The following is a 12797-nucleotide window of genomic DNA, read 5'->3' on the forward strand; positions in this document are numbered from 1 at the left end:
GTCAGCACTAATAAAGAGCTGAAGAAAGTACTTACCTAAGAACCTGTGTAACGTAACCATGTCTAATTGGAAATGGTGGATAAGCCCATGTACATTGAAGAGGTGGCACAGTAAAGTTACCAGGCTGTTTCCTGAAAGAATACAAAGGCTCATATTAACTTGAAAAAAACACCTCGGAACAATAGTCATGGCAATAACCAATTTTTAAATTAGCCACCTTGTAAATTCTACGACTGTTTTGTCACACTAGCACTGTCCTTGGTTGAACTCTAGGAGTGGCTTTAACAGAATGCATAGTTGTATTCTCATGGCCTGAAAACACGACAAGCTTCCAGGCCCCATAACCCTGAAAATATGTTTTATTTCTTGGCAAAATAAAACCAGAATCATATGAAACTCTGTTGTCATGAACAGTCTTCCAGGAAGGGTAACCAATACCTGCTGCCTCCGAGTATCTATTTATCTCTCATTCAAACCTAAGACTGTAAGTTGCAGGGGGAGAGAAGGAGGGCAGTGCCACTCCAAATAAAATGCAATTTTTCATCAGTCCCCTAACTGCTAACGTCACAGAGAGTGATGCAGTGAAAACACTTCACAACTAGAACGTTAAGATTTGCATTTGGTAAATTTGCCTGCTCCAATTCATTTAATGCATAAATTCTATTTCTAGTAGGATCCTGGACTAAGCAGGGATTCAAATCCTGGTCTCACAGAGTCCTTGTCCAACACTAAAACCACTGGCACAAAATTTTCCCATCCCACCCCAAATATTCTACCCCTTCTAAAACATAAACAGTTTCTTATTGTTTTCTTAGGGGATAGGTGGGGAAATTTTACTTTTTCTTTCTTTCCTTCCTTCTTTTCCTGTGTCAATGGTTGCCTTATTTAAGATTGTGAGGTAGTCAATGGTTTTCCCATTCTCACCCATCCGTGCTTCTCAATTTTTTGTAAAGGACCCACTTTACTCAAGAAGTGGACCAAACCTCTCTTCTGATTCCTCAAATGCATTTGAAGAGATAGAACTACCCTGTTTCCCTAAAAATAAGACCTACCCTGAAAATAAGACCTATCATGATTTTTCAGCATTTCTGAGGATGCTTGAAATATAAGCCCAATTTCAAAAATAAGCCCTAGATATAGTTCATTTGAAAAGTCAATTTGGAAAAATTAGACTGCCCCTGAAAACACATCTTTTGGAGCAAAAATTAATATAAGACCCTGTCTTATTTTGCAGGAAGCAGGGTAGATGGCACATCACTCCCAAAATATCCTGGGAATTGTGGCTGATAGGAAACTATGGAGAAAGGCTCACACCATTCTCTGCCAGCCACTTTTCCAGAACAGTGTAGGAGCAACATAATGTGACATGGCATTACTCCCAGGACATTCAAAGTAGTGTACCCAGCAGACAGCCAAAGAGAGCTTTCTTCTGGTATGAGTCATTTAGGGATTTAAATGATGGCCCATATTCTATAGCACCTACTTAGTTATAATGTGTAACTATATGTCCTCTCATTCAGCCCCTCATGGCATCACATCTACTTCATTAGGCAGAGGTGGCACCAAAAGAGGAAAGTCTGCTAAGCTGAGAGCTAGGGCACAGGAGGATGAGATTTCCACCTCTTTCCAATGAATGAGGCTTGCAAAAAGAAATTGGCAGAAGAGAGATGGAAATGTTATCCTCTCAATGTGGCTGCTGGCTAGTAAAGTAAGTTTGGGAAGGCATTTATGATTGTAGCAATAGTGAAACAATCATGACTGCACAGTGTTAGCAACCATGGAGCAATTACATTCCTGCAACTGTAGGTTATTAATCTATAACTGCAATGAGGATATCATCAGATTTTTTTAAAAAAAAAACTCTAGAAAAAACCCTAGAAAATCCTGGGCACCCTAGAGAACCCAGCCAGAACTTTCAGAGAAATCACCCCTCTTGATGGCCTTGGCGAGAAGGTCACTTTGGCCTCAACTCAAGGAATGATTAAAAATAAAGCTCCAATCTGTCCTTATTCCTGTCATCACAGTCCAAAGATTAGAGAGCTTTATAACCAGCTGACCAGCTGACTTTAACTACATCCAATGTCAAACAAATTATTACAAAGTAGATGAATAATGCATTGTTTCATCAAGTACAGTAAATGCCAATTGAATTTCACAGTTTCTTAAAATGTTCCATTTACCACTGAGAGCAGGGTACTTACATATTTTGCCCTGTGGGATAAATACAATTAGAGTAAATAGCCTTGTGAGCTATTAAAGTGAGAGATCATGCTTCCCACAATACTTGGACTGGATGTTGCACTTATTATTTGCCCTTTTAATCTTCAGAAAAGGCACAATTGAGTCAAAAACAGACCAACTTAGATCCAGAATTTGTATTCCTTACAAAATTAAAATCCTATAAATTTTGGGAATATACAATACAATTTCTGTATTATCCAGCTTCTATTCATTTCTATGGGGTTGGTTTCCTGCTTCTATGGTGAGTTCAGGAATGTAACCAGTATGGATACAGGGACCCTACTTTATACAGTATTGATTATTGGATACTTAACTCATTGGATCTCAATAATTATGTATAGATAAGGAGAGAAAATGGGATACTGATCTTTCCTAAGAATTCTGTCCCCAGAATGAGATTTTACTTCATTCTGAAATTTTATGGCATTGTAGAGAGTGAAACAGTGAAGATTATTCATATCTACAATTTTTATATTTGCTGTGTTTACATTTGCTTTGTAACTTTTACAAATTTGTTCAGGCATTTGAAATCACCAAAATGCTCTAACAATACAAAGAATGAAGCTGTCTCAAGAAAGTCTTATTCCTGAGCCTCTGCAGATTTTATCTGCTTGAAGACAAAACTGTTTGCACCCCACTGCTTATTATGTTCCCTAAATCTGGCCTACTGGCCCCAGCTGTGATGGAGTATGCTATTCTATTGCCAGTAGTCTACTTTAGTTGGCTTCTGTATATGACAAGAGGAAGGGCATTTTCCATCATCTTGGAAAACACTTGGGATTTTCCTCCATTTCCCCAAAATTTTGAGAACTGGGACCTATGAGTCAAAACTGGCCAAGATTTTTCACAACATATGAGACAGAGCCCATGGCACACAGTTGTGCTGTTTTGGCAATGCATATTTCTGACAGCTTCTCTCTCCCCCCCCCCCCCCCCCATATTTCTCTGAACTCCACTGTTGTGCAAGGGATAAATCTCTACCAATAAAGAAAAATTAAGGTTGATGAGCCAATTAGTAATAAACAATAGCTTGACTATTGGAAAGAGATTTCATAATGTGGTTTGCTTTATAAAAAGTAACTTACCATTTGTCAAGCGGTCAAATAGGAAAATGTCAAAATCCCACAATCCCACTTTAGACAACATGTGCTGGAAATACAAACAAAAAAGGACAGTCATGGTTACAATCCAAAATAAAAATAATGTTATATTACTTTGTCATTTTATGGGAAAGTAAATATCAAACAGGTGGCCAGTCAATAACAATTTAAAAACATGATATAACCCGCTCTTTTTATCTTGTCAGAAGTGACTTGAAAACATACAGCAAATGCTTCTGGTGTGAAAGAATTGGCTGTCTACAGAGACATTGCCCAGGGACACAGGATGTGTTACCATCCTGCTGGGAGGCTTCTCTCATGTCCCTGCAAGCAAGAGCTGACAGATGGGAGCTCATCCCATCTCGCGGATTCGAACCAGGTTAGCAACCCAACCTTTAGGTCAGCAGTCCAGCTGGCACAAGGGTTTAACCCATTGTGCCAGTGCGGCTCCTGTATATAACCTGCTAATTTAAGAACATGATATCACTTATTACATGCAATTGTTAACCTTTATTTATGAAATATGAAAGGACTATACTACTAATAATTACAAATATATTCATTATTTCATCCCGAGACACCAGTCCCTTTACCTCTGAGCTGTGACTAAGCCCTCTTGAAATGACTGAAGAACTACATTGCCCTGTAAACACCATGATTATTGCTTGGTTTTTGCCAGCATGCAAGAGAATACCTGCTGGCAAAAATCCATCACAGCTTATTTGCTTAATAAGAATATATATTTCCAAGAATCATCATTTCTAAAATGCTACTTTGACCTTCATGGATTTCAAAAAATAGAATAACTAAAAACACCTGTAAATCCCTCAAAATGTTACAGGTTAAGAGAGAGACTCATTGTAAATAATTCTGTTTGAACCCCTACTCCAATTACATACATTGATGAAACCTCTCCTAAAATTGACCTTTTTTTGGGGGCGGGGAGGCATGGATTTACACTGCAATATCTTATATTGGAATTCATATCCCTGCGACTAACATTTGAGTTCTTAGTATTAACTTCAAAGGAATATCCTTTGCAATGTTTCATGCATTTGCTATATGCCGTCAGTAGCCACTGGTCCAGTTCAGATTGTCTTTCCTGTCTTAACATCAGGAACATTTATATATGATCTCTGTGCTCCTGCATACAAAAGTAATTAAAAGAATCTAGAAACTTCTTTCAAGTGTAGTTTTTTCATTACTCCCACAGCAGGATATTTGTGCTTATCCTGGCTTAAGAATTTGATCGCTTGAATTTGGCTTATCTGTAAGAACTGAGTTTTTCAGAGGTGCATCTTACTCTTGCTTGACCAAGGTAGTCTTCATCCAGCAAATACAGTGAGGTTTGTGGTACGATTCCACGCAGCAGCCTGGATGCATGGAAATATCTCTGAAAACTTAACAGTCTTTTTAGCTTTTTCTTTGTTCCAATTTCCCCTGAGTAAATGGTATCTGTGGAAAAACAATGGATAGAAAGGGCATCACTAAACCAACAAGCTAGAATGCAACAAAGAGCAAATCTTATTTGTCTGTTTTAAAAATGCATAACTATGTTTGTTCCCAACCCACAATAAATTAGGATGTATTTCTAAAACCGCATATTCTTCTCCCAAGGGCAAGGCAGAGACATGATGTTAACCTCTCAGAGATACAGAGCATCAAAGCATGGCTGCTTGAACATTGTCTACTGGTGAAACAAACTCCAAGCATAAAGAGAATTATTTACGTTTATCCTCATGATATTTCAGTGAAAAATAAAAACAGAAGAGATGGGGAACATCAGCGTGATCCACAACACATTCTTTCTGTAACCAGGATTAATATTTTAAAGAATAATGTATTAGGGGATGTTAGATCAACTTCCATGCCATCAACACACTGGGGAGAGTGATGTTTTTAAGCTGGAAAAAAAGAGAAATCAGTAGCCATTTCAAGCATAACAACACTTCTTTTGCAGCCATACCTATGCAAACAAGAGAACTTTGCACAATAACCTTAAAGTGAATGTTTGTATTCCTCAAGTTGATGCTTCACTTGGTTTGTATCAGTCCCAGTTTATGGCCAGTTTATTTGAGTGGATCCAAACCTAAGAATTCTCACTGTGGTCCTCACTCTTTTTTATAATTTGCTTAATTTGTACTTTTAACTGTTCTGAATGGATATACTTATTTATTTATTCACAGTATTTATACTCTGTCCTTCTCACCCTGAAGGGGACTCAGAGCTGCTTACAGAACATACATGCCCAAGCATTCAATGCTGTTATAACAAGGACAGACAATACACAAAGAGAGGTAAAAGCATTTCCCATCTTATTTCTGGCATCTTGGAAACTGTGCTTGACTCCGGCCATGGGGGGTGTTGTAACTCCGTCCATATTGAGGAGCTTTTTGTTGTCCTTAGACATTCTCCTGATCAATGTAGTTAAGGGTGCCTTTTATTACCTCCCTGCTAAGAATGGCATCTATTTATCTATTCACATTTCTGCTTTTGATCTGCTAGATGGGCAGGTGAGCTGGGGTGATGGCAGGTGCTCACCCCGATCCGGGCTTGAATTGGTGACCTTTCGATTGGTAGGATTTTCTGCAGCACAGTGGTTTAGCCCACTGTGCTAAGCCCGGCGCCAATATGTGGGCAGATTAGGAAACAAAAGAGACAAAACTGGCTTAAGGTGGTGCCTTAAAAATGCTTTTAATGGCAGGTAATGATTGGAAGGGGAGGGATTTAGTTGGTGTACACCTTGACACTCCCTTGGAGAGTAGGAGACTGGGAAAGAGATCACCTTTGGGGTTAGCTTAGGGGGAACTTTCTCTCGCTTATAAAATCTCTGAGGCTATGGGGGGGGAGTGGGATCCTGGGTTACCCTTCTGGATACAATTTGCTGATAAGGGCTGCCCACGATATAGGACTGTCCCTTGGGGTCAGGCATTTTCACCCAAGGCCTAGACCAGTGTTTCTCAACCTGTGGGTCTCCAGGTGTTTTAGCCTACAACTCCCAGAAATCCCAGACAGTTTACCAGCTGTTAGGATTTCTGGGAGTTAAAGGCCAAAACATCTTGGGACTCACAGGTTGAGAACCACTGGCCTAGACCCACATCAAATTGCTCCCCCTCCTTATAGAATAGCCCTGAGAACTAAATAATCTAAATCAATGAAATGGTCCTCAAGATCATATGTCTAATCTTTTTATTTCACAGTTGGTATTCAATTGGCCTTTTCAGACGTTAAACTGCTCCTGAGTTTAGTTTACGAATAAGTATTGTTTTTCCAGCTTCCAATTCAATTCAGTAATCTCACTGGAAATTACACAAACAAATAAACCGCTGCCAAATAAAAATGACGGTGTTTCTAACTGACCAATTAACAGGAATTTGTTCTACTGAGTGCCTTATAAAACCACCAAATTTAGTTTGGAAACCACTCAAATTAGCAAAGTTGCACTGAACAGAATGGTTCAAAGCAAGCAGTAATGGGAGTTCATCTGCCTGGGTTTGATCAGAGCTAGGAAAATTTACTTTTTGGACTAGAATTCTCAGAATTCCCCAGCCAGTATAATTAAAAATGTACTTATTGTTGTGTTTATTAAAGTGATATCCTGCTTTTTCTCCCATGATGAGATTCAAGGCAGCTTCAAAGAATTTTAATATTTTTCTTCTAAGCGCTGCACACAACTCTAATGTGTTGCAGTTATAATAATACAATGATTAACTATGTAATAGACCCTAAGACTGAGTGCAGTTAGTTATTTCTTGTTGAAAACATTATATTAGGAAAGTTTTTAGAGTGTAAACATATGGCTGATTATAGAATAAGTGAAAAGAAATAGCCCCTTTTCCCCTTTAAGGAAAATGAACATAGCCTGTAATAACAGAAAATCCTGTTTTTCATTTATCATCTTAATGGACCTTTCAATTTCCCCCCTTTTCTCTTTGTGGCTGTATGAAAAATCTCAGAGTTAACACCAGAACATCCTTTTCCTTGGAACAGAAGGTCAGGAACAAATTAACAACTCACCACTTGCTTTAAAAGGAATATGTATATATAAAATATACATGGCAAAGAATCTAGTAGTCATTCAGATCCTCAAGGAAGCAATGTTCCCAAAATTGAAAGCATTTTCCCCCCTGAGATTAAAAAATCAATGCTTTACTATATTTACAAACTAATAGCAGGATGCTATTTTAGGGATTAAAAATGTCTAAAAATTGGTCTCAAGTCTGTGTTCAGTTTCAAGTGTTCATATGATGGTGAGAGCTTGGAAAATGAAGGTATGTTTTTTAGCTTTGTCCGGCCATGAATTGCTGTGGCTTATGGGAATCATTTGTTGGCCAGGTGGAACAGCAGTGACTAGCCCTGCAGCCTCAAAGCCTGGCCATTTTCTTCTTATTGGAATCCTTGTTTGGTGAGCTGGGATGCAGTGGAATAGGCTTGCTGCTAGGAAGCCTGGGTACTTACGTTCTAGGGGAATGGTTTTTTGGACTGCTAGAATTGCAATGAATAGCCTCGCTGCTTCAAAGCCTGGCTGCTTGCTACCTAGGGGAATCTTTGGTTCGTCAGCTTCAATAATACAGAGCTTATTCAAAGCCTGGCTGCTTTCTACTAAGGTTAATCCTTTGTTGGTCTGGTTGAATTGCACTGAATAGCCTTGCAGCTTCAATGCCTGGCTGTGTTATACCTAGGGGAATTCTTGTTTGGGGAGCTGGAGTAGCACCCTCAAGCAAAGAGCTGCTTTGAAGCCTGGCTACTTCCTTTGTAGGGGAATCATTGTTTGGCCAGATTGAATTGCACTGAATAGTCTTGCAGCTTAAAAGCCTGGCTGTTTTCTACATAGGGCATCCTTGCTAGACCAGGTTGAATAGGATGGAGTAGCCACGTGGCTTCAAAGCCTGGGGGTTTTCTACCTAGGGGAAATCTTGGTTGGCCAGGTTGAATAGCCTTGCTGCTTGCAAACCTGGCCGCTTTCTACCTTGCGGAATCCTTGGTTGGTCAGGTTGAATAGCAATTAATAGTCTCGGTACGGCAGGTATGAATCCTGCAATTGGACACCTTGATTAGCATTTAATGGCCTTGCAGCTTCAAAGCCTGGTTGCTTCCTGCCTGAAGGAATTCTTTGTTGGGAGGTGTTAGCTGGCCCTGGTTGTTTCCTTTCTGGAATTTCCCTGTTTTCAGAGTGTTGCTGTTTATTTACTGTCCTGATTTTAGAAATTACATCGTTTTGTATTATTATACCACAGTAATTATTATTTTAAATAATTATTATTTTAAATATTTTATTTATAATCTTCTATTATCTGCTTAGACCTGGATTATATGAGGCCCCTTCTACACAGCTGTATAAAATGCACACTGAAGTGGATTATATGGCAGTGTGGAGTCAAGATAATCCAGTTTAAAGCAGATAATATAAGATTATATATGGGTTATATAGCTGTGTGGAAGGGCCTTGAGTCTACACTGCCATATAATCCAGTTAAAATCAGATAATCTGTATTTTATAGGCAGTGGGGAAGAGGCCTGATTGAAGAGGCCCTGGGCTGAGTGGGTTGCTAGGAGACCAAGTGGGCAGAGCTTAGCCTTCTAACTGGCAGCAATTGGATAAAAACAATTATTCTTCTCCCTCTAATTAGGATTTTATTTTTCTTTTCTTTTTTGTATGAACATAGAGGCATGGTTGAGGGGTTGTGCTGCCAAGTTTAGTGTTTCTGGGATGTGTAGTTTTGTTGTTTTGTCCTAGGCTGAAATTTCATTACCTTTTTATATATATAGATACCAAAATACCATAACAAACTGTTTCATAGTAAGTAAGTAAGTAATAAATAAAGTTTTTTTTACTTCATGATATTTTAATTCCCCTATTTATCTTTTATCCAAAATATTACATGCACCAAACAAAGCAAAATTAATTATTGCTTGGTTTGAATATGAATACGATTTCGTTTGCATTTACTTGAGTATTAGTATCAATAAACGTACCTAGAAATCAGTATGTGAAGTCTAATAATATGCGCTTGAATTTAGTAAATATTACATTCATGCCAATTATGGGTGAGTTTTTATCTATCTATCAAAGATCAAAAAGTTTATTTCATTCTTACTCTCGAACTGGTCACTGACCTTAATAAAATGAACGTGCACTCATTCTTACACAGAGAGGAAAAAAAAATAAGAGCAAATGTTTTCTTACCAACAGATGACAGTTTTGTCATGCCTTGAGATTTCTTAGCAAAATATTTGATTGCAAAAAAGAAAAACATACTAAGAAAAATTTTGTATAAAGCGCCTTTTAATGTAAAACATAGTCTTTGGCATCCTTTTTGCTCAAATACTAACCATTGCACAAAAAGGCTTTTTTGTGTGTGAGCGCTATTCCCCAAGGTTTTCAAAAGAGTCACCAAATGTGGAAGGTCTTTCTTGATATGTTTGAAAATACATCATTTCTTTCAAAGAATGTAAAAATGTATTTATGTCCCTAGTATTTACATAGTCATATTAGTTTGATACCACTTTGACTTTCTAGAATGCTGGAAAGCATTGCTTGGTGGTGAATTGTGCTTGAATGCCTGGTTTTTAACAAAAAGCGAAGTTTTTAACTCGGCACTGGAATAAAACCAATATCCACCAAAATCGACAATTCCATCACTAGGGTTGCCAGAGTGAAATCTGGAAAGGGCTCCTGTACCCTTAATGGTTGTGCAGAAGAAAGAATTTTAGCAAATGTTTCTTGATACTTTTTAGTGTGGCAAGCAACACCTGCTGAAACTCCCTCTGCTACACAACCATTGAAGATACGGGAGCCAGTGGCATCATTAGGTTGGGTGCCATACAGTGTGGTAATTCATAGTATTTTCCCCATGGATCTATTCCCATCCCATGTTATTGCATCTAAAATACCAGAAAATTTGACAAAATGAGAAATTATAAAAAACCAGCAGCAACTAAGACAACTATGTGTCCTTGTATCACATGAATTCAAGCATCACAATTGGGTTCTATTGACAGCTCTCACCAGAGTACATGCACACTAGAAAGTTCAAAAAATGCATTATCAAAGTTACATGCTCAATTGTGTTAGTATTCTTATAGTTGAGTATATAGTGTTTCTGAATTTCAGTTTTGCTTTTGGTGCCCCATAACCAGTTCTCATTTTGCAATATTAATGACAGAGAGCTCTCCCAGTTCTCTGCAAGCTGTGCTCTAAGTCGCCAGTCAGTACCACTGCAGCTCTGCTGTATGGAATCCCCTCTTGTTCTTAATTAAACAGATTAAGGAGGGTGCTGCATCACTTACTGACAGAGAACATCATATGATAATGACAGCTAATTTTAATCACCACACATAAGTCATTGGGAGGATTTGCTTGACTTATTCACTGAACAATTTAGTCAATGAGAAAATTGAATTTATGCTGCCTTCCCAGGAAAATCCTTTCTGAAAGCCAATCCAGGCTATATTCCAGGAAAAGGAGAAATGAATGAAATGTGAATGTTTGCAACAGAAGCAATCCAGGTTTGTGCTTTGCTCTTCGTGGTGCACACATGATCTGTTCATCTGCAGATGGCATTGTCTTTATACACATGTCACATCTATTACTCTGAAAGAACAGATATTTTTATCTGTCTGTGAGAACTGTATACTGTTTGACATGATAAAATGCCTCAGAATTTTACATTCAAATATATAAACGGTTTAGATCAAAACATATTGCAAGATATTGTTCATAGATACACAGCTATTAAATCACAATTAAGTCATCTATAGGCACAGTCTAGAGAGCCAGCATGATGTAGTGGTCTGAGCGTTGATGTAGTGGTGTGAGCTTTTTTAATTCTCCACTCAGCCATGGAGGCCCACTGGGTGACTTTGGGCAAGTCCCACACTTTCGGCCCCAGAAAGCCCCACGATAGGATCACCTTAGAGACACCATAACTTGACTGGAAGGCATACAGAACAATCTAGACAGGATACATATTGTTACCAGCTGAACAAACAAATGAATGCATGTGGAAGGATGCCTAGAAGAGACTTGATTAGGGTTGCCATATGTCAAGACCTGACGTTGAGTCACCAGTTTTTGTGGGCAAATCCCAAACAGGAGACAAAGGAACCAGTCCTCTTCTTTTGGTGGGCTTAGCTCTGGGCAAAGGGAAAGGACTGTGTGCAAATCTCCATAAGAAAGAACATCCCTTCATTTCATCTTAAATTTGGGAACATCCCTTTAGCTAAGATTTAGTCTAAATAGTAAAATATCCTCTGTTTATTTGTGTATGTGTGTGTTTAAAATTACCAGTAATATATATACCTTAATGGCATCACCAGGGTTCACTTCTATCTAGGTCTCAGGTTTTCACCTGCAAACTTTAGGGCTTGTGACCAGGGCCGGCCCAACACGGAGGCCACCTGAGGCGGCTGCTTCGGGGGCAGGTCCCCGGGGGCGCCGTCAAGGTTCCCCCCCCAGCGGGGACCATAGGCTCGCTCGCTGGGGAACAGGAAGGCCTGTTTGGCGACGAGCAAGCTCTCCCGCTGCAGCATGGTCGGCTGGGCAAGGCCAGCCAGGCCAGGGCGCACTGGGCGGGAGGCGGGGGACCGTCAGGGCGGTGCCCCGCCTCCCGCCCAGCGCGCCCTGGCCCCACCTCTCACGCTGCGCGAGAGGCGGGTTCAGGGCGAGCAGCGCGGGAGGCGTGGCCAGGGTTGGCTCTGCCTCCCGCTCTGCTCGCCCTGGCTCGGCTGGCGTTGCCTAGCCGGCCAGGCTGCAGAGGAAATCCCTCCAGGCTGCGGTTGCTGCGGCCTGGAGGGACTTTCCCGCCACCTGGCCAGCTGGGCAGGGTGCGCAGGGTGGGAGGCAGGGTCCCGTCAGGGCGGTGCCCCGCCTCCCACCCAGCGTGCCCTGGCCCCGCCTCCCACGCTGCGCGGGAGGCGGGGTCAGGGCGAGCAGCGTGGGAGGTGGGGCCAGGGCACGGGAGGCGGGGCCAGGTCTGGTCATGCCCTGCCTCCCGCGGTGCATGGCCACACCTCCCGCAGCAGGGGGGGGCGCAATTTTCACCCCCTGCTTAACAGGTAAAATTTTCTCTGGCCGGCCCTGCTTGTGACGATCCCAAACAGGCAATTTTGGATTAAACAGTCCCAAATATGTTTGCTAGGGGAATTTTGCGGCTGCCAGTCATGAGCAGAAGAGATAGACTACCTTTCCCCTCTCTGGCATCTTCCAGATGTTTTAGATTGCAAGTCCAATCATCACTAGCCAATAACTATATTGTCTGGAGTTCATTAAAATTATAGATCAAAATGCCTGGAGGGCATCAGATTAGTAAGTAATGATGTAGAGAAAAATTAAAACATCTTTCAATTTGAAAGATTTCTCACTCACTTTGCCTGAAAGGCTGCTATTCAATTAACTGCTAGCTTGAGCTAAAGAGAAATAAACAGATTTACCAGAGTGCTTTTCATCACAATTGT

The 12797-nt window shown here is 40.4% G+C and overlaps 1 protein-coding gene across 6 annotated transcripts in view; it reads right to left on the reverse strand.

Annotated features, from left to right (window-relative positions):
• Positions 1–12797, reverse strand: part of pde7b (phosphodiesterase 7B) — a 243153-nt gene that overhangs the window by 30113 nt on the left and 200243 nt on the right. For all 6 annotated transcript variants that reach the window (XM_008114527.3, XM_008114526.3, XM_008114525.3 and 3 more), the window contains 3 exons: positions 4645–4796; positions 3327–3390; positions 36–131 (listed from right to left, as the gene is read on the reverse strand). In XM_008114527.3, the coding sequence (XP_008112734.1) occupies positions 36–131; positions 3327–3390; positions 4645–4796 (312 nt within the window). The remainder of the gene's footprint in view (positions 1–35; positions 132–3326; positions 3391–4644; positions 4797–12797) is intronic.

Source organism: Anolis carolinensis, chromosome 1, assembly GCF_035594765.1.
Source record: "Anolis carolinensis isolate JA03-04 chromosome 1, rAnoCar3.1.pri, whole genome shotgun sequence".
NCBI classification, from domain to species: domain Eukaryota; kingdom Metazoa; phylum Chordata; class Lepidosauria; order Squamata; family Dactyloidae; genus Anolis; species Anolis carolinensis.